The sequence below is a fragment of the Salvelinus namaycush genome, chromosome 10 (genome assembly GCF_016432855.1).
Source record: "Salvelinus namaycush isolate Seneca chromosome 10, SaNama_1.0, whole genome shotgun sequence".
Lineage (NCBI taxonomy): Eukaryota > Metazoa > Chordata > Actinopteri > Salmoniformes > Salmonidae > Salvelinus > Salvelinus namaycush.
In genome coordinates, this window is record NC_052316.1 from 37,335,252 (window position 1) to 37,357,275 (window position 22,024).

Below are 22,024 nucleotides of genomic sequence, written 5' to 3' on the forward strand. Positions count from 1 at the left end.
CTGTACTCCCATGACTGCGTGGCCAAGCACGCCTCCTACTCAATCATCTAGTTTGCAGACGACACAACAGAAGTAGGCCTGATTACCAACAATGACGAGACAGCCTACAGGAAGGAGGTGAGGGCTCTGGGAGTACGGTGCTAGGAAAGCCTATTCAAGGCTCTCAAAGCATCACCTCTACCTTACCTGTCGCCCTAGACCCACTTCAATTTGTTTACCGCCCCAATAGATCCACAGACGATGCAATCGCCATCACACTGCCCTATCCCATCTGCACAAGAAGAATACTTACGTAAGAATGCTGTTCATTGACTATATCTCAGCATTCAACACCATAGTACCCTCCAAGCTCATCATTTAGCTCGAGGCCCTGCCTGTACTCCCATGACTGCGTGGCCAAGCACGCCTCCTACTCAATCATCTAGTTTGCAGACGACACAACAGAAGTAGGCCTGATTACCAACAATGACGAGACAGCCTACAGGAAGGAGGTGAGGGCTCTGGGAGTACGGTGCTAGGAAAATAACCTCTCACTCAACGTCAACAAAACAAAGGAGATGATCGTGGACTTCAGGAAACAGCAGAGGGAGCACCCCCCCCTATCCACATCAACGGGACTGCAGTGGACAAGGTGGAAAGCTTCACATTTCTCAGCGTACACATCACTGACAAACTGAAATGGTCCAACCACACAGATATTGTGGTAAAGAAGGCACAACAGTGCCTCTTCGACCTCAGGAGGCTGAAGAAATTTAGCTTAGCACCTAAAACCCTCACAAACGCTTACAGATGCAGAATTGAGAGCATCCTGTCGGGCTGTATCACCGCCTGGTACGGCAACTGCACCGCCCACAACCGCAAGGCTCTCCAGAGGGTGGTGCGGTCTGCCCAACGCATCACTGGGGGCAAACTACCTGCCCTCCAGGACACCTACAGCACCCGATGTCACAGGAAGGCCAAAAACGTCAACAAAGACAACAACCACACGAGCCTGTTCACCCCGCTATTATCCAGAAGGCGAGGTCAGTAGAGGTGCATCAAAGCTGGGACAGAGAGACTGAAAAGCATTTATCTCAAGGCCATCAGACTGTTAAATAACCATTACTAGCACATTAGAGGCTGCTGCCTACATACATAGACTTGAAATCACCGGCCACTTTAATAAATGGAACACTAGTCAATTCAATAATGTTTACATATTTTGCATTACTCATCTCATATGTTCACTACTTGTCAAAACTTTTAGAACTATTCATTCAAGGGGTTTTATTTTGACTATTTTCTACATTGTATAATTTTAACTATTGAATAATAGTGAAGACATCAAAACTATGAAATAACACATAAGGCATCATGTAGTAACCAAAAGTGTTAAACCAATCAAAATATATTTTATATTTGAGATTCTTCAAACAGCCACCCTTTGCCTTAATGACAGCTTTGCACACTCTTCCAGTTTAAGTTATTTTCTGTTTGTTTATGAGGTACACAAAATCAAATCTATTGACTGAAAGCTAAAAGGGCCATAGCCTAGGTGATTAGTTGCATGTAATGATCTTCCTCTTAGCAATGAGACCTCTCAAGTGTAATAAAAAGAGGATGAGAAAGAAAGAGTGAGTGTGTGAGGGAAAACATCCTGGAGCCTCTCCAGGACAACATTTTTACAAATGGCTCTGCGTGTGTGTACGTGTGTGTCTGTATGTGTTCGTCTTGACCAATATAAATATCATTACAGCTGAAGTCTGAAGTTTACATACACCTTAGCCAAATACATTTAAACTCAGTTTTTCACAATTCCTGACATTTAATCCTAGTCAAAATTCCCTGTCGTAGGTCAGTTAGGATCACCACTTTATTTTAAGAATGTGAAATGTCAGAATAATAGTAGAGAGAATGATTTATTTCAGCTTTTATTTATTTCATCACGTTCCCAGTGGGTCAGAAGTTTACATACACTCAATTAGTATTTGGTAGCATTGCCTTTAAATTGTTTAACTTGGGTCAAACGTTTCAGGTAGCCTTCCACAAGCTTCCCACAATAAGTTGGGTGAATTTTGGCCCATTCCTCCTGACAGAGCTGCTGTAACTGAGTCAGGTTTGTAGGCCTCCTTGCTCGCACACGCTTTTTCAGTTCTGTTCACAAACTTCCGATGGGATTGAGGTCAGGGCGTTGTGATGGCTACTTCAATACCTTGACTTTGTTGTCCTTAAGCCATTTTGCCACAACTTTGGAAGTATACTTGGGGTCATTGTCCATTTGGAAGACCCATTTGCGACCAAGATTTAACTTCCTGACTGATGTCTTGAGATGTTGCTTCAATATATCCACATAATTTTCCTCCCTCATGATGCCATCTATTTTGTGAAGTGCACCAGTCCCTCCTGCAGCAAAGCACCCCCACAACATGATGCTGCCACCCCCGTGCTTCACGGTTGGGATGGTGTTCTTCGGCTTGCAAGCCTCCCCCGTTTTCCTCCAAACATAACGATGGTTATTATGGCCAAACAGTTCTATTTTTGTTTCATCAGACCAGAATACATTTCTCCAAAAAGTACAATCTTTGTCCCCATGTGTAAGGGCTTTCCTCTTCCTCTTCATCCGAAGAGGAAGAGCAGGGATTAAACCAAAATGCAGCTTCTTGATATGACATGATTTATTAAATTAAAGACGAAAAAACACGAAAACACTTTAACAAACTACAAAACAACAAACGACGTAGACGCACCTGAACATAAGAACTTACATGACACGAAGAACGCATGAAACAGGAACAGACTACATAAACCGAACAAACGAACAAACAAACCGAAAACAGTCCCGTGTGGCGCAACGTACATAGACACAGACACAGGAGACAACCACCCACAACAAACAATGTGAAAACACCTACCTTAATATGGCTCTCAATCAGAGGAAATGAAAACCACCTGCCTCTAATTGAGAGCCATATCAGGTCACCCTTAACCAACATAGAAACACATAACATAGACTACCCACCCAAACTCACGCCCTGACCGTCAAACACATACAAAATAACAGAAAACCGGTCAGGAACGTGACACCATGTGCAGTTGAAAACTGTAGTCTGGATTTTTTATGGCGGTTTTGGAGCAGTGGCTTCTTCCTTGCTGAGCGGCCTTTCAGGATATGTCGATATAGGACTCGTTTTACTCTGGATATAGATACTTTTGTACCTGTTTCTTCCAGCATCTTCACAAGGTCCTTTGCTGTTGTTCTGGGATTGATTTGCACTTTTCGCACCAAAGTACGTTCATCTCTAGGAGACAGAATGCATCTCCTTCCTGAGCGGTATGATGGCTGTGTGGTACAATGGTGTTTATACTTGTGTACTATTGTTTGTACAGATGAACGTGGTACCTTCAGGCGTTTGGAAATTGCTCCCAAGGATGAACCAGATTTGTGGAGGTCTACAATTTTTTTCCTGAGGTCTTGGCTGAGTTCTTTTGATTTTCCATGACATCAAGCAAAGAGGCACTGAGTTTGAAGGTAGGCCTTGAAATACATCCAGAGGTACACTTCCAATTGACTCAAATGATGTCAATTAGCCTATCAGAAGCTTCTAAAGCATGATATAATCTGGAATTTTCCAAGCTATTTAAAAGGCACAGTCAAGTGAATGTATGTAAACTTCTGACCCACTGGAATTGTGATACAGTGAATTATAAGTCAAATAATCTTTCTGTAAACAATTGTTGGAAAAATTACTTGTGTCATGCATAAAGTAGATGTCCTAACCGACTTGCCAAAACAATAGTTTGTTAACAAGAAATGTGTGTAGTGGTTGAAAAACAAGTTGTAATGTCTCCAAGCTAAGTGTATGGAAACTTCCGACTTCAACTGTATATTTCCATGGTCCTGGGTCCTCTGTGTGTGTGTTTTCAATAATCACTTCTACACTGGGGCAGAATCCCTCAGTGGTCCCCATCTTTCATTCCCTGTCTTTGTCCTTTATGAAGAGCCTTCATCATGTGAGTCAGAGAGAGGGCTGTCAGGGCTGACAGATGAATCTACAGCTCTGCAGTAAAGCTATAGGAGGAGAGGGTGGACATAAACAAACAACCTCCGAAAACCAACTCTCTGCATGATGTAGTCATCACAGAGAGAGGGAGAGAGGGACAGAGAGAGAGATAGATGAGAAGAGTGGCAGGGAGGGAGAGAGAGAGGGCGAGAGAGACAGAAAGGGGAGAATAAGCTAATAAACTCTCATATCTACTGGGTGAAATACCACAGTGTGCCATCACAGCAGCAAGACTTGTGGCCTGTTGCCACAAAAAAAGGGCAACCAGTGAAGAACAAACACCATTGTAAATACAACCCATATTTATTTATTTTCCCTTTTGTACTTTAACTATTTGCACATCGTTACAACACTGTATATAGACATAATATCACATTTGAAATGTCTTTATTCTTTTGGAAATTCTGTGAGTGTAATGTTTACTGTTCATTTGTATTGTTTATTATCTTGGTAATGTTAAAGCAAGTGAAGTAGATAATAAACAATAAAAATGTATAAAGCGCTTAAATTAAATATGTAATAATTAAATATGTGAGAGAGAGAGAGAGAGATCAACTAGACTAAAATGTTCCTTTGATGAAGATAATAATAATACAATCCCCACCTTCATATTCCTAATCTAATATTGTCTTTATTTAATCCATCCAGCTCCCTAACTGCCACCCTGATCCTGTCCCCATATTTGACATTACATCTGACAACCTGAGACAACTTCACAATTTCCAAACCAAATATGTTGGCCAAGTTACCCAATGTATACTGTATCGGCTGCAAGTGTATGTAATGCATATTTATGAATCATCGCGTCTCTAACAGTACAGTATGCAGCAGGTACAGACCCATCCCAGTCTCCCCATATATGTGTGTTTGTGTGGGCAAAATCTATCAACCACAGATGATTTATGACAGTGTGCTAGGAAAATAGCTTCTCCTTTCTCTGTTGCTCATTGTGAAAAAAAAAAAAGATTTCAGTCTTGGGGGTGTGGTTCAATGTGGCAGTTACTGAAATTTGTTCCACATGAGCCACCATAGGAACAAAGCCAGAATTACTTCTGAACTAATCTAAGATAACTCAAAAGAAGGCTGTAATTTTCCCGTACGTTTTTGCAGAGGTTTTAGTCATGCAGTTTTACATCCAGCTAAAGTGTTTTTCCATAGGAAAACATAGTATTTTTCACACCGGGTGCCTTTCCTTCGCTGGGCGGGCCGTTTGGGAACTTTTAGGCAAAATTAGAATATACCCGCTTCTCCAGGCACCACTACACCCCTGCATAGGGCCAATGGAAAGACAGCAGTCACACACAGCAGGTTAAAGCACCACTACACCACTGCATAGTGCCAATGGAAAGACAGCAGTCACACACAGCATGATGTTAAAGCACCACTACACCACTGCATAGTGCCAATGGAAAGACAGCAGTCACACACAGCATGATGTTAAAGCACCACTACACCACTGCATAGTGCCAATGGAAAGACAGCAGTCACACACAGCATGATGTTAAAGCACCACTGCATAGGGCCAATGGAAAGACAGCAGTCACACACAGCATGATGTTAAAGGATAAGCAGTCCATAAACTTATAATAAGCCAGTAGGTCCCAATAATAAGAATACAAAAACACAACCATTAAGCATTACTCAATCAAAATGTACAACTATCAGTTCTACTGTTCAACTATCAGTTCTACTGTTCAACTATCAGTTCTAATTAAAAAAAAAAAATTATTCTCTATGCTGCCTGCAGCATGATCTATTTTGCCTGCGCGCATGACAGACAGTCGTTGATCGGAGTACGTCTCCGGAATCACCGGAGGAGCACTTATTAATCCTGCTGTAGAATTCATTGCGGCCAGCAGGCCAAACGAACGACTAAAATGAACGAGTCACTCAGAAAAACGAATCATGACTCGAGTCAATAAAAAGAGTTGTTCAAAAAGAACGAATCGTTGGCAAACTGCACATCACTAAAGCATATGTGTACATTCCTGTGTAACCAGAGGTTTTATTGTGCAGGTATACAGTATGTGAGGGGACTATATCTGACTGTATATTTAATGTGTGTAAGTAGGGCAAGGCAGAGGTCTTACTGTGCAGGTAGATGTCAAGGGAGTATGATAAGTTAACTGTGTGTTTATGATGTGTATGTTTCTGTGCAAACAGAGAGAGAGGTCTCACTTTCCAGACGGATACGATGTTGTTGGCTCCAGTCACTCCACAGGTGAGGCAGAGCAGGGTGGTGAGACCGAATCTGGACAGTGTAGTGCAGACCAGGCCTCAGTCCAGTCAGAGACACCCACTGGCCTCCAGACACCTCCACGTGCTGGAACAGGGGAATAGGGGCGAGAAACACAAGATGTCATACAGAGGTTACTCCATCTGCAAAATGCAGTGTCAACATGTATTGACAATTTGACAATTTGACAATTTGACAAAATGGCATTGTGATGACTGAGAACATAACTGAAAATGATATCTACATCTAAGAAAACCATGAGTGGCATTAAGACTCTTCAACATCCTCTATCCTCTAGGTGTTTGCTCTTGTTCTCTGTTAAATTATTATTGTCTTTAGCTTTATTTTCTGTAAGACCTGTACTTAGATGTTGTGTTTGCTCGGAGGCCAGTGTGTTCTTACCAGCCAGTTGGGGTGAGAGGTATTTTGGGAGGTATTGTATCGGACTTCATAGCTCAGTTGAACAGGGCTGGCATGGGGCTGTGGGTCACTCCAGCTCAGAATCAACTCTCCCTCTGTGGTCTGGGTGTGTGTTAGGTTCAGTGGTGGGCTTGGTTTCCCTGTACAACACACACCACAAGCAATACATAATCATCTTCATCATCCATGGTTGTTAGCATCATCACCATCCTCCAAACTATGAAACACCATTATCATCGTCACTATGGGCGGCAGGTAGCCTAGTGGTTAGAGCGTTGGACCAGTACCTGAAAGGTTGCTAGATCGAATTCCCGAACTGACAAGATAAAAATCTGTCGTTCTGCCACTGAACAAGGCAGTTAACCCACTGTTCCTAGGCCATCATTGTAAATAAGAATTTGTTCTTAACTGACTTGCCTAGTTAAATAAAAGGTTAAAAAATAGTTTTTTATAATAATCGTCATAATGGCATCCAATGTCGGATCGTAATTTGACCAGTATTTTGCAGCAACATGATTTGAAAGTTTAGTCCATAATGTTGCTTGATCGGTGGTTAGGCTATTAGCTGGACAAAAGTAGGCTACATGAAAAGTGCAATACTGTTAATACACTGAACTAAAATATAAACGCAACATGTAAAGTGTTGGTCCCATGTTTCATGATCTGAAATAAAAGATCACAGAAATGTTCCATATGGACAAAAAGCTTATTTCTCTCAAATTCCGTGCACACATTTGTTTACATCCCTGTTAGTGAGCATTTCTCATTTGCCAAGATAATCCATCCAATTGACAGGTGGGATTAAACAGCATGATCATTAAACAGGTGCACCTGGGGACAATAAAAGGCCACCCTAAACTGTGCAGTTTTGTCACACAACACAATTCCACAGAGGTCTCAAGTTGATGGAACGTGCAATTGGCATGCTGCCTGTGTGACAGAGTGTCCCATGGTGGTGGTGGGGTTAGGTTTCAGGCAGGCATAAACTACAGACAATGAACACAAGTGCATTTTATCGATGGCAATTTAAATGCGCAGAGATACCGTGACGAGATCCTGAGGCCCTTTGCTGTGTCATTCATCCGCCGCCATCACCTCATGTTTCAGCATGATAATGCACCGCTCCTTGTAGCAAGGATCTGCACACAATTCCAGGAAACAGAAAATTTCCCAGTTCTTCCATGGCCTGCATAATCACCAGATGTCGCCCATTGGGATGCTCTGGATCGACGTGCACGACAGCATGTTCCAGATCCTGCCAATATCCAGCAACTTCGCTCAGCCATTAAAGAGGAGTGGGACAACATTCTACAGGCCACAAACAGCCTGATCAACTCTATACAAAAGCGATGTGCTGCACTGCAAGAGGAAAATGGTGGACACACCAGATACTGACTGGTTTTCTGATACATGCCCCAACATTTTTTTAAGGTATCTGTCATGTGAAATCAATAGATTAGAGGCTAATGAATTTATTTCAATTCACTGATTTCCTTATACGAACTGTAACTCAGGAAAATCTAGAAAGTGTTGCATGTTATGTTTATATTTTTGTTCAGTATATAACCGTGTGTTTGTGCAGGTTTTCAGTGAATTTATGTAAATCACGAAGCTCATCTGCATTTCCAGCGCAGGAACATTCTCAGTAACAAACAAGTGATCAAATTAAGATGCGATATCTGTATTTCTACACTGCAAAGACAACAATGGTCTCAGGCACATACAGTACTGTAACAGCCATTGGAGACACATTGATTGTCCCTAATAACTGCATTGGTTATAGACTCAAATAGGCTTCATACAGGGCAGCCAAATGATGAAATGAGCAGAAACGTATATGAGATGACATGACAGGCTCAGTGGTGTATGAACATGATATAATAACGTCTATCTAAAAGACAGCATCTCTACTTTAGTGGTCCATGGGCTTCTTACTGAATACCGATCAATAAGGCCAAGCTCCTCATGTCAGGAAAATCAATACCTCAAAATGTAATTCAAAAACCTGAAAATGCAACCCAGTACCAAGGCAGAGTAGAAGACACCCTTTCGCAATTTCTTCCTGGAATTTTAACATGTATTACAGTATTTGACAGTGAGATGTATCTTCCTGGTATTTAAACTGCTTTGTTCATTTTGAGGTATTTGTGTTTACTCCCAGTGATTGACTTGACAGGGGCGTTATTTGTAACCCATCTTATAAAACAGAAAATTGTGATAATTATAGGGCTGTCCCCGACAAAAAAAATTATCTTAGTCAACCGAAAGTCATCCGTTCTTTCGACCAATCGATTTTGCCAAAAGGCACCTAAAGTTTGCCAAAAGGCACCTGAAGACTCTCAGACCATGAGAAACAAGATTCTCTGATCTGATGAAACCAAAATGTAACTCTTTGGCCTGAATGCCAAGTGTCACATCTGGAAGAAACCTGGCACCATCCCTAAGGTGAATCATGGTGGTGGCAGGATCATGTAGTTGGAAGGTGAAGGTTCACCTTCCAACAGGACAACAACTCTAAGCACACAGCCAAGACAATGCAGGAATGGCTTCGGGACAAGTCTCTGAACGTCCTTGAGTGGCCCAGCCAGAGCCCAGACTTGAACCCGATCGAACATCTCTGGAGAGACCTGTAAATAGCTGTGCAGCAATGCTCCCCCTCCAACCTGACAGAGCTTGAGAGGATCTGCACAGAATGGGGGAACCTCCCCAAATAAAGGTGTGCCAAGCTTCTAGCATCATACCCAAGAAGACTCAAGGGTGTAATCGCTGCCAAAGATATATATATGTTACTGCTAAACTAAAACAATCTTGGTCGACCACCAGCCTAACGGCAAAACAATCGACCAGTCGACTACTTGGGGTCAGCCCTACATAATTAGAAGAGAGGCAGGTGGGATAATTGAGTCTCATAATGGAAATGTCCCCTCCTAGCTGACAGGAAGAGACTGGATTCATCTGCTTCATTATTAAAGATATTAAGTATTATCACTCTCAGACATTCACGTCTTAATAAACAGGCTGTGAATGTGAAATTACATTTAGGGAATGAATGGTAGTTCCCTTCATGTTGGTTGGACACTAAAGTCGCTAAATCATGCATTGACTTTGATAAAATACTTGTGTGAAAATGTAAGTTAAGTGCAAGACTATTAAGTCAGAATACCACCCCATTCGAGAATAAACAGCATATCTGACATACTGCACGCACATTCATTCCTCCCATAAAGGAGAGGGGAGCAAACTTATAGCTGATAAGAAGGCAATTTTCCTGCTTCCTGCCTTGCTACATAATTTAGGCATACTGATATTCCAGGGGTTTATTCCTGTCTCTCTTGAAAAGTGCTCTTTCTGTGGCATAGGACTTGCATGTAGCTACGTATGCTTTACTTCTTGCGATGTAGTAAGAGAGCAGACCCACTAATGGAAACAATAACCTCCGATCAAAATGTTGTTGCTGATCATTCAGAACATGGCTGATAAGTCAACATGTATGCATCCTCTAATGTACTGTCATAAAGATCACATGTTCAACTTAATAAAAAAAACAGTTTGGCATCTTTTCCCATCTATAGTAAGTGCCAAATAAAGTAACAGGGTTGACTGTAACAGGATTGACAACTTCATCTTAAATCAGCCATAAATCTCCTTGTGACAGGGGGAATGGAAGCTTGTGTGCAACAGGGAGAGGAAATTGAATACAAGCTTCACAATTTATTTATTTATTGTTAAAACATATCTAGCCTGTCCATCTATGGGTAACAGGGTTGACATGTTATGCTCGACCCGCTCAGTTTTACACCACAAAACACCAGAAAATGGAACCAGCTCACCTGCTTTTACACTATGATTTGAATATTAGATCTTCAATGCCTCTTCATAAAAATAAAAAATAAATTAAGAATAGTTTCACCAAATGAGAGTTCAGGTCACGTAAGAGGTTTAACCTTAAAATCAGTGACAGGTTTTTTTTTACCTTCACTAACAACAAATAAATAATCTTCAGAAATTACTTTGTCAAAGCAGCAAAATAACTAGGGCTTTACAATGGTGAAATGTTGGAGTTAAGTGTGCTAGAATCTTCCTACAAGTCACAGAGGATGCTCAAAATACTGAATTTTGGCCCTTTAGCAAGTCTTTATTCATATAAAAAAATCAGATTTATAAAATGTTCCATGTGATCTAAATTAAATGACACTTCAATTAATTTAACAGGCTTTTAAAACTCAATATTTGCACAATTTCTACTTGTATCAAACCAATGTTCCATTGACCAACAAGGCCGCAAAGAGCTTAGATTGAGCAAACAACGTATGTGTTTCCCATCAGTGGAGAGATCTCCAGCTCATCACCATGGTTTCTGGGACCAGAGTAAACACTAATCTCGGCCTGCCTGGAAGTCCCAAAGGGCAGCTGGTATCAGACCTACTGAAGCGCGTTACACTCACTATACTGTACACGTGTGTATGTGGTCTTTAAGCCTAAACAAATAACTCCCCAGTTTCCTCATGGTACAAATGGCTCCCTAGATACCGCTAGCCTACATAATAAACAGTGCCAGCTCGCCAGGCAGCACGCTCGTACTTGGTAAATGTTAAGTGATATCCATTAACCTCAGAATATGAGGACCAGATAGATAGGCCATTAAAGCAATTAACATCCTCTATCATCTTCAGAAGAGAGGTTGAGAGAGGGATCAGGTACATTCACACTCCTTACAGAGACGTGGAGGGACGCTGAGCATCACCAGGGGACCTGCTGTGGTGTTGGACACATTGGCTGTCACCACGACGATACTGCTGACCACATGGAGAGCAATAGAACAGGTGATGGAATCCTCTCCCACACAGTCAGTCCCATGTGTGGTGTTAACCTCACTGTCAGGCAGTGTTCTGAAATAGACAAGAGACATTTATGCACTTCACCAGATGAGGACATGGACTGCGTCCCCCCATATGTATTACGTTTAGCCCTATGTGTCCTAGTCGAAAACCCAGCCTAAATAAATATACTTTCATTCAGTAAAGATACGAGGCTAGTGTAGTGTGCTAATCATAGACTAAGCACAGGTCAGGGTGCAAGCTAGCCTGGTCCCAGATCTGTTTGTGCTATCATGTCAACTCCTTGTCATGCCATGTTTGAAAGGATCACAAACATCTAGGACCAGGCTAGGTGCAATCCACATGAAAGTAATGAAAAAAAACAAGTAAAAACACTATTGTGATATTTTGCCTAATTATTTGCAAAATATTTAATCCGATGGGCCAAAAGGCCAATTATAGGCAACTGGTGTTGGTTTTTTATCACAAAGTCTCAGCCTGCTCCATGCATAACCCTGCTGTGGGAGATGAATAGGCTCTGCCAGTCACATTGCATGCACAGACAGGCACGGGGACACACACATCTCAGACCCCCACCTGAGCTCTTACTGCCTCAGGCACATCTTTGAGCCAACACTAGACAAGAATAACAAACAGGACGGGAGAGGAGAGGACAGACTCTAGACAATAGCACCAGGTTGAATTGAACTTGATACTCACGCTAAGTGCTGCAAGCTAAGTGCCACTGACCCAGGAGTGGAGGTGTCTGAGGAAGTGGCTGGGTGCTTTAGATCACATATTACATTATCCCAGGTCTCATCAACACGGCACAGGATGTCCCAACAGGTGGCTGGAGAGAAGTTCAGTTAGCATATTAGCATCAACACAGGCACATACTCTGTCTGTTTGGTCACTGTAAACCCTAATATATGAACTCACCAACCCCACGCAAAGCACACACACACACACACACACACACACACACACACACACACACACACACACACACACACACACACACACACACACACACACACACACACACACACACACACACACACACACACACACACACACACACACACACCTAGCTGAATAAACCCACACCCAATTAGGACAGTCATAGCAAGCCCTGGAACATATTCTGAAAAAGAAGCCCTAGAATCTGGCCAACGTCATTGTTTATCATCCATTCCCCCTCTTACTCACACTTAGGACCTCAGGTCTACCTGAGCTGAATCACCATGTCATTGGAGAAGAAAATGTAACACCTACTCACACCATTTTACCTCTGCATAGTTATTGTCAACGATTCATGAGACCGTTTTCAAAACATCCCCTCTTTAAATGCCACAGAGCCACAGGCTGTGGGTAGCCTCATCTAATATCCATCGATTAGTATTAGCATGCGTCAGAGGCTACCACCACGCTATCGATCTCATGAATAAATCCTTCGCCCTGAGCCTTTGCCTCCTGTTGTTAAAACACACATATGCACGGATGCACACACAGGTACACACACAAACACACAGATCTTTCATTTGTGTTACCACCTCCCACTTCCACCAACACCTCCAAACAGAGAGGAACACCACACTCAAGTCTACAGAGGCCATCTTATCACTCCAGTTAATTGGCCCCTATTCAATTGAATGCGCCTCAATGTTCTCTTCCTCAGTGCAGTTAAGTGGTCACAGGCTGTTTTATTACGCACCCTTCAGAGAAATGAAAACACATTTATCCAGCTGTCCAAGGCCAGTATGTACAAATCGTCTCAGCATAGGAGTGCTGATCTAGGATCAATTCCTTGCTCTTATTCATTATGATTTAAAAGGTATTTGATCATTGGTCAGCATCTTGTGAATATGGTCCCAGGGCAGTAATAAGACAGAACTCTCACCCAGTAAATATCATGCACAGGAGGTTGGTGGCACCTTAATTAGGGAGAACGGGCTGGTGGTAATGACTGGAGCAGAATCAGTGGAGTGGTATCAAATACATCAAACAAATTGTTTCCATGTGTTTGATGCCATTCCATTTGCTCCGTTCCGGCCATTATTATGAGCCGTTTTCCCCTCAGCAGCCTTCTGTGATGTCATGTCTGTAAAACAGAGCAGGACGCTTACCTCTGCTGGGCTCAGTCTCCGGGTGAGGTCCTAGTGTGCTTGTGAAGTTCCTGAAGAGGCACTGAAGGGTGTGTGGGTGTCCCGGATCAGATGGTGCTACCCTGGACCCCGCAGACCCCCTGTCTTCTTCCTCTCCTCTGTGGTGAAGTTGGGCTGGGCGTGAGGAACAGCAGAGCTCTGTCAACCAGGGGAGGTCTAGAAGGTCTCCATGGGGGGATACGTCCACAGGCTCCACCAACACAGCACCTGAGGCAGAAACAGGAAGTAAACATGGTTGACAGGAAATGACATCAGACACTGGACAGAAGTTGTGGCTGGGGTATAATGATGCTGGTAATACCAGAGTTGTGGGTTTGATTCTCAGCATGGTATTCAAAGACGACATTGATATGAATTCCTAATACATTCATTTCAGACCGAATTGTGAAGATATCAAGAGATGTTCATGAAGTTGGTAAAAGTATTATAAAAAGGCTACACTATTGTTCAGAGACCTTTACTAGAATGAACTCTGGTAACCTCAGCCTATACCAGAGGATTTCTACCAGCTCAAGGATACATACTGTACATGCTTCTTTGTCAACCAGGTAAAACAATGTGACTGACAAGACTATGGTTCATTCCACCCATTAGTCGCCCATCCACCCTCCCAGTCTCCCCATAGCATGCTGACTTGGGATAGATATTACAAAAGGGATGTCTGTTGTATACTGATTCCCAAAGACGGAGTGTTCTCAATAACACAAACACGTTTGCCCACATGTACACACAAAGGATTGCTACTTTACCTGACAAAGATCCACTTCTAGGATCAATTTGTTGTGTAACTAGCCAAATTAAAAGGTATGTAGTGCAGCAATCATGTGTGCGGTTCCAATTTCATTTCTACTTTTCATGGGGGAAAATATTTTTGTGTGTCTATTTGGTTCTATATGGGCCATTTTTGTGGTCAGGAGACATTATGCCCTGCTGAATGATCTATTCTGTGTTTCACTTGTGTGGTAGAAGGATTATTGCCAAACACATTGGATGATGTCCAACATTACAAAGACGGCTAACCGCAGAGACCGGCATACATCTATTTAGATCACTCAGTGTCACACCAATGAAATGCAACACTCAACGGCCCTTTTTATTTTGGCAATAATGGACTGTATTGTAAGTAGGGGCGTGATTGTATGGAAAGATGACCTTTGTTTCTGCATATATGCGTATGAGTGTACTGTTCTGTATGTTCTGGCACATGAAGGTTCCAGAGAATTGCTGCCGGATGTAACTACATGTGGCATTGCTGCTGAAATGTTTGCTATTCATTATTTTAGTCTAAAGGAAAGCTTTCCTGGGGATAGTGAAGTTGTGTGACTACAGGCAGAGTCACATGGGAGGTAATGTGGATGGATGCAGTGAGATAGAAGAATCTGAATGAACGGGAAAGGAACTCAACTCACCGTGGGAGACGATGAGAATATACACCAGGAATGTCAACATTGCAGACAGGATCCTGCAGAGATAGAGAAAGAGAGGAAGAGAGGGAAGGAGGGAGAGAGGGAGCGAGAGAGAGAGGTACGGGTGGATGAAGAGAGAACCCGTAGAGAGCAAGAAACATAGATAAAGAGAGAGAAAGACAGAGAGAAAGATATGTAAAACACATAGACAGTCTATGCAATCTTGACTCAATCCAACACTGAAAACTCATTTGACAGGAGAACAGAGGGTTTTACTGAACTTCGTCAGAGCCTTTAGTAATAGTCACCACACCATGACCACAGTATTCTGCTGTAATGGCCTGGGTGTTGTCTGCTCATATGCAGGCACAGGCTTGACTGATCTCTACACCGCATAAACTTCCTCATGCAAGATTAGAATGGATGATACTGTACTGTTTTACGAGCATGCAGCTATACGAAGGTTTGTCAGCTTCTGAATGTACAATTGCTGAGTCATTTTTCAAAAAGTAAAATTCCCTTCCCCATTCACACTTAAATTTCCATTATGACTATAGCATTCATATCATAAACCACTATATAGTCCAACCCCAACCCTCCTGTGACGACATAGGCAGTACAGTAAATAACATTAACACACAATAAATAACACTAACCTACATTACATGCTGTATAAACATGGTGCCTGCCTGCCTGGGTTTTAAATCAGACATGCTAAAGTTCAATCCCATTCCACATTAATTCCATTTCATATTCAAGATCACCACCATCAATCATACTTACATTGTCTTCATGAGTGAGAGTTGGTGCGCATGGCCTCTACTGTGAGTGAGATTACTCTCACTGGGGAGGGAACAGAGATAGAGAGAACCTTAGGGACCAGTTAGGAAGACAACACAACACACAGATATACAATGTGTACAAAACATTATGAACACCTGCTCTTTCCATGAAAGACTGACCAGGTGAAAGCTATGACCCCTTATTGATGTCACTTGGTAAATCCACTTCAAATCAGTGTAGACGAAGTGGAGGAGACAGGTTAAAGAAGGATTTTTAAGACAATTGATACATGGATTGTGTATGTGTGCCATTCACAGGGTGAATAGGCAAGACAAAATATTGAATTTCCTTAGAGCGGGGTATGGTAGTAGGTGCCAGACTCACTGGTTTGTGTCAAGAACGGCAATGCTGCTGAGTTTCACTCTCAACAGTTTCCCGTGTGCATCAAGAATGGTCCCACCACTCAAAGGACATACGGCCAATTTGAGACAACTGTTGGAAGCATTGGAGTCAACATGGGCCAACATCCCAACACCTTGTAGAGTCCATGCTCCAACGAATTGAGGGCAAAAGGGGGCGGGGGTGCTATCAAGAACCTAAAACGATTCTTCGGCTGTCCCCATAGGAGAACCCTATGAAGAACTATTTTTGGTTCCAGGTAGAACTCTTCAGTTCCATAGAACCCTTTCCACAGAGGGTTCTACATGAAACCCAAAAGGGTTCTACCAGGAATCAAAAACGGTTTTCCTATGGGGACAGCTGAAGAACTGTTTTGGAACCGTTTTTTCTAAGAGTGTAGATAGAGATGTTATAGATATGTTTCATCTCTACTGTCACGTTCCTGACCTGTTTTCTGTTATGTTTGTATGTGTTTAGTTGGTCAGGGCGTGAGTTGGGGTGGGCATTCTGTGTTTTGTGTTTGTATGTTTAGGTCAGGTGTAATTAGCCTTATATGGTTCTCAATCAGGGACAGGTGTTTGACGTTTCCTCTGATTGAGAACCATATAAAGGTAGGCTGTTCACACTGTTTGGGTGTGGGTGATTGTCTTCTGTGTCTGTGTATGTTGCACCACACGGTACTGTTTCGGTTTTTCCTGTTCGTGCGTTCTTCGTTATATGTAGTTCACAAATTCAGGTCTGTTTAACGTCGTTTGTTGTTTTGTAAATTATCAAGTGTCTTTCGTGTCAGTGTTCGTCTTGTCTATTAAATCATCATGTATTTATCACCCGCTGCGTCTTGGTCCACTCTCTCCCCGAAAGACGAACGTTACATTATGTCATGGTTTTAGAAGCTTCTGATAGGCTAATTGACATAATTGGAGTCAATTGGAGGTGTACCTTTGGATGTATTTCAAGACCTACCTTCAAACTCAGTGCCTCTTTGCTTGACATCCTGAGAAAATCAAAAGAAATCAGCCAAGACCTCAGAATAACAATTGTAGACCTCCACAAGTCTGGTTCATCCTTGGAAGCAATTTCCAAATGCCTGAAGGTACCACGTCCATCTATACAAACAATAGTACACAGGTATAAGCACCATGGGACCACGCAGCCATCATACCGCTCAGGAAGGAGACACGTTCTGTCTCCTAGAGATGAACGTACTTTGCTGCGAAAAGTGCAAATCAATCCCAGAACAAAAGCAAAGGACCTTGTGAAGATGCTGGAGGAAACAGGTACAAAAGTATCTATATCCACAGTAAAACGAGTCCTATATCGACATATCCTGAAAGGCCGCTCAGCGAGGAAGAAGCCACTGCTCTAAAACCGCCATAAAAAAAGCTAGACTACGGTTTGCAACTGCACATGGGGACAAAGATTGTACTTTTTGGAGAAATGTCCTCTGGTCTGATGAAACAAAAATAGAACTGTTTGGCCATAATGACCATTGTTATGTTTGGAGGAAAAAGGGGGAGGCTTGCAAGCTGAAGAACAGCATCCCAACCGTGAAGCACGAGGGTGGCAGCATCATGTTGTGGGAGGGTTTTGCTGCAGGAGGAACTGGTGCACTTCACAAAATAGATGGCATCATGAGGGAGGAAAATTATGTGGATATATTGAAGCAACATCTCAAGACATCAGTCAGGAAGTTAAAGGTTGGTCGCAAATGGGTCTTCCAAATGGACAATGACACCAAGCAAACTTCCAAAGTTGTGGCAAAATGGCTTAAGGACAACAAAGTCAAGGTATTGGAGTGGCCATCACAAAGCCCTGACCTCAATCCTATAGAAAATTTGTGAGCAGAACTGAAAATGCGTTGAGCAAAGAGGCCTACAAACCTGACTCAGTTACACCAGCTCTGTCAGGAGGAATGGGCCAAAATTCACCCAACTTATTGTAGGAAGCTTGTGGAAGGCTACCCGAAACATTTGACCCAAGTTAAACAATTTAAAGGCAATGCTACCAAATACTAATTGAGTGTATGTAAACTTCTGACCCACTGGGAACGTGATGAAAGAAATAAAATCTGAAATAAATCATTCTCTCTGCTATTATTCTGACATTTCACATTCTTAAAATAAAGTGGTGATCCTAACTGACCTACGACAGGGAATTTTGACTAGGATTAAATGTCAGGAATTGTGAAAAACTGAGTTTAAATGTATTTGGCTAAGGTGTATGTAAACTTCCGACTTCAACTGTATGTATAGCGGTAAGGTGACTAGGCAACAGGATATAAGATAAACAGAGTAACAGCAGCTTGCATGTGAGTGGGTGTGCGTGTGTATAGTCCGTATAAATGTATGTGCATATGTGTGTGTGAGCAGTGTGTGTGTGTGTGTGTGTGTGTGTGTGTGTGTGTGTGTGTGTGAGAGACAGTACAAAACTCAAATTAAAAAAGGTCAATAAAGATACAAGGTTAACTCAGTCCATGTAGCTATTTTGTTAGCTATTTATCAGTCTATTGCTTCGGGATAGAAGCTGTTCAAGAGCCTGTTGGGCTAAGACTTGATGCACCGGTACCGCTTGTCGTGCGGATGCAGAGAGAAAATTCTATGGCTTGAGTGGTTGGAGTCTAACGATTTTCCGGGCCTTCCTTCCACACCGCCTGATATTATCATGACATAAGGCGAGACCCAGATGCAGACACAGGAGGCAGATGGTTGGAGTCTTACAATATTTATTAATCCAATAGGGTAAGGCAAGAGAATGATCGTGGACAGGCAAAAGGGTCAAAACCAGTTCAGAGTCCAAAAGGTACCGAAGGGCAGGCAGAATCAAGGTCAGGGCAGGCAGGATGATCAGGCAGGCGGGAAAGTAGTCCAGGGTCAGCCATGGGTCAAAACCAGGAAGACTATCAAAAAGAGAATAGCAAAAGGAGTACGGGAAAACACGCTGGTTGACTTGACTAACATACAAGATGAACTGGCACAGAGACACAGGAAACACAGGGATAAATACACTGGGGAAAATAAGCGACACCTGGAGGGGGTGGAGACAATCACAGGAACAGGTGAAACAGATCAGGGCGTGACAGATATAGATGTCCTGGATGGCAGGGAGCTCAGCCCCAGGTATGTACTGGGCTGTCTTGGGCTGGATTTGAGGGCCCATGCCAAACTTTTTCAACCTCCTGAGCCTTCTTCACAACTGTGCGCATGTGTTTAGACCATTTTAAGTCTTAAGTGATTTGGACACTGAGGAACTTAAAGCTCTCGACATGCTCCACTACAGCCCCGTCGATGTGGATATGGGCGTGCTCCCCCCCCCCCCCATTTCCTGTAGTCCACGATCGGCTCCTTGGTCTGACTGACGTTAAGGGAAAGGTTGTTGCTCTGGCACCACACTGCCAGGTCACTGACCTCCTCCCTGTAGGCTGACTCATCGTCACCGGTGATCAGGCCTACCATGCCATGTTGTTAGCAAACTTGATGATGGTGCTAGATCACTGCGCCACTCGTGAGGCCTAAGACACTGCATCGCAATGCTAGTTGTGCCACTAGAAATTCTGGGTTCGAGCCCAGGCTCTGTCGCAGCCGGCCACGACTGGGAGGCCCATGGGGCGGCGTACAATTGGCCCAGCGTCGTCCGGGTTAGGGGTGGGTTTGGCCGGCAGGGATATCCTTGTCCCATCGTGCACTAGCGACTCCTGTGGTGGGCCGGGCGCAGTGCATGCTTACACGGTCACCAGATGTACGGTGTTTCCTACGACACATTGGTGCGGCTGGCTTCCGGATTAAGTGGGTATTGTGTCAAGAAGCAGTGCGACTTGGTTGGGTTTCGGAGGACGCACAGCTTTCGACTTTCGCCTCTCCCGAGTCCGTACAGGAGTTGCAGCAATGAGACAAGACTGTAACTACCAATTGGATACCACGAAATTGGGGAGAAAACTTGGTGTTGGAGTCGTGCGTGGCCACACAGTCGTGGGTGATCAGGGAGTACAGGAGATGACTAAGCACACACCCCTGTGGGGCCCTTATGTTGAGGGTCAGCGTGGCATAGGTGATGTTGCATACTCTCACCACCTGGGGTCGGCCCGTCAGGAACTCCAGAATCCATTTGCGGAGGGAGGTGTTCAGACCCAGAGTCCTAAGTCTAGTGACAAGCTTGGAGGGGACAATTGTGTCTGGTACACACACAGTACCAGTCAAAATTTAACACCTACTCATTCCAGGGTTTTTCTATATTTTTACTATTTTCTACATTGTAGAATAGTGAAGACATCAAAACTATGAAATAACATATGGAATCATGTAGTAACCAAAAAAAGTGTAAAACAGATTTGAGATTCCTCAAAGTTGCCACCCTTTGCCTTTATGATAGCTTTGCACAATATTGGCATTCTCTGAGTAGGTGTGTCCAAACTTTTGACTGGTACTGTAAGTATTCTTCTTATCTAAGTGGGTGAGGGCAGTGTGGAAAGCAATTGAGATGGTGTCTTCTATGGATCTGTTGGGGTGGTATGCAAATTGGAGTGGGTTTAAGGTGTCTGGGATGATGGAGTTGATGTGTGCCATAACAAGTCTCTCAAAGTACTTCATGATTAGATAAGTGAGTGGTCATATAAGTAGTCATTGTGGCATGAAGCCTTAGAGTTCTTGGGGACAGGAATGATGGTGGTCATCTTAAAACATGTGGGGACTACAGACTGGGATAAGGAGGTTGAAATTGACTGTGAATATGCCAGCTATTCTGCGCATGCTCTGAGAACGCGACCTGGAATACCGTCGTGGCCCGGCCTTGCGGGTTTTTACCTGATTAAAGACCTTTCTCACGTCGGCCTCGGAGAGCGAGATCGCTCAATCCTCTTGGTCGGTGACGGCCCTCAAACTCGGCATGATGATGATGTTGTCGTCATCAAAGGGGCATAAAATGCATTGAGTGCATCTGGTAGAGTGGCATTATTGGGCAGATCGCGGCTGGGTCCTTCTTCATAATCGGTAATGGTCTGTAGCCCCTGCCACATGCGGCAGGCGGCAGAGCCTGTGTAATATGATTCCACCTTATTCCTATAGTGTCCTTTTGCTTGTTTGATAACTCTGCGGATGTCGTTGCAGGAATTCTTGTACTTATTCCTGTCCGCAGCTGTAGTCTCAGGGTTGTATGCGATAGCTCTGGGTGAGGTAGCCCTTTCCTTTAGTTTAGCGCCAACCTCTGTGTTAATCCAGGGCTTTTGATTGGGGAAGCAGCGAACCCTCACAGTGGGGACATCGCTGACGCATTTTCTAATGAAGCCGGTGACGGAGGTGTTTATCTCACCAATGTTATCAGCGGACTCTCTTAACATATTCCAATTAGCAAAGCAGTCTTGTGGCATAATCTCGGATTCTCATTTCTCAACAGAGCAAGTCACGGGTACTTCCTGTTTGAGTTTATGCTTGTAAACAGCAAGCAGGAGTAGGGAGTCATGATCTGATTTGCCGAATGGCGGACGAGGGAGGGCCTTGTATAATTGCAGGTAGAATAACAGTGGTCTAGGACTTTAAAATCGCCTCTAGTGGTGTTGGAGACGTGTTGATGATGTTCGCCATCACATGCCTTAGTTAGTAGAAAAGAAAAAAGTAGCCTCGATGTAGGTTCTTGCTCGTTTATTGCCTTGTACAGTTAAGTGCCAGTTCATTATTTTTCTTGTCCTGAGGTGGAATGTATACAACAGTCACGATAACGGCTGAAAACTCCCTTTTATCAGCTAACCACATCATATGTTAAAGCAATG

At 43.3% G+C, this 22,024-nt stretch overlaps 1 protein-coding gene across 1 annotated transcript in view; it reads right to left on the bottom strand.

The window, feature by feature from the left end:
* The window catches only part of lepr (leptin receptor), a 56,774-nt gene that overhangs the window by 30,402 nt on the left and 4,348 nt on the right, over positions 1 to 22,024 (bottom strand). The window contains exons 2-8 of the mRNA XM_039002003.1: positions 15,868 to 15,927; positions 15,088 to 15,140; positions 13,640 to 13,885; positions 12,234 to 12,363; positions 11,413 to 11,585; positions 6,679 to 6,836; positions 6,219 to 6,363 (exon numbers count right to left, since the gene is read on the bottom strand). Of these exons, the coding sequence (XP_038857931.1) occupies positions 6,219 to 6,363; positions 6,679 to 6,836; positions 11,413 to 11,585; positions 12,234 to 12,363; positions 13,640 to 13,885; positions 15,088 to 15,140; positions 15,868 to 15,878 (916 nt within the window). The 5' untranslated portion in view covers positions 15,879 to 15,927. The remainder of the gene's footprint in view (positions 1 to 6,218; positions 6,364 to 6,678; positions 6,837 to 11,412; positions 11,586 to 12,233; positions 12,364 to 13,639; positions 13,886 to 15,087; positions 15,141 to 15,867; positions 15,928 to 22,024) is intronic.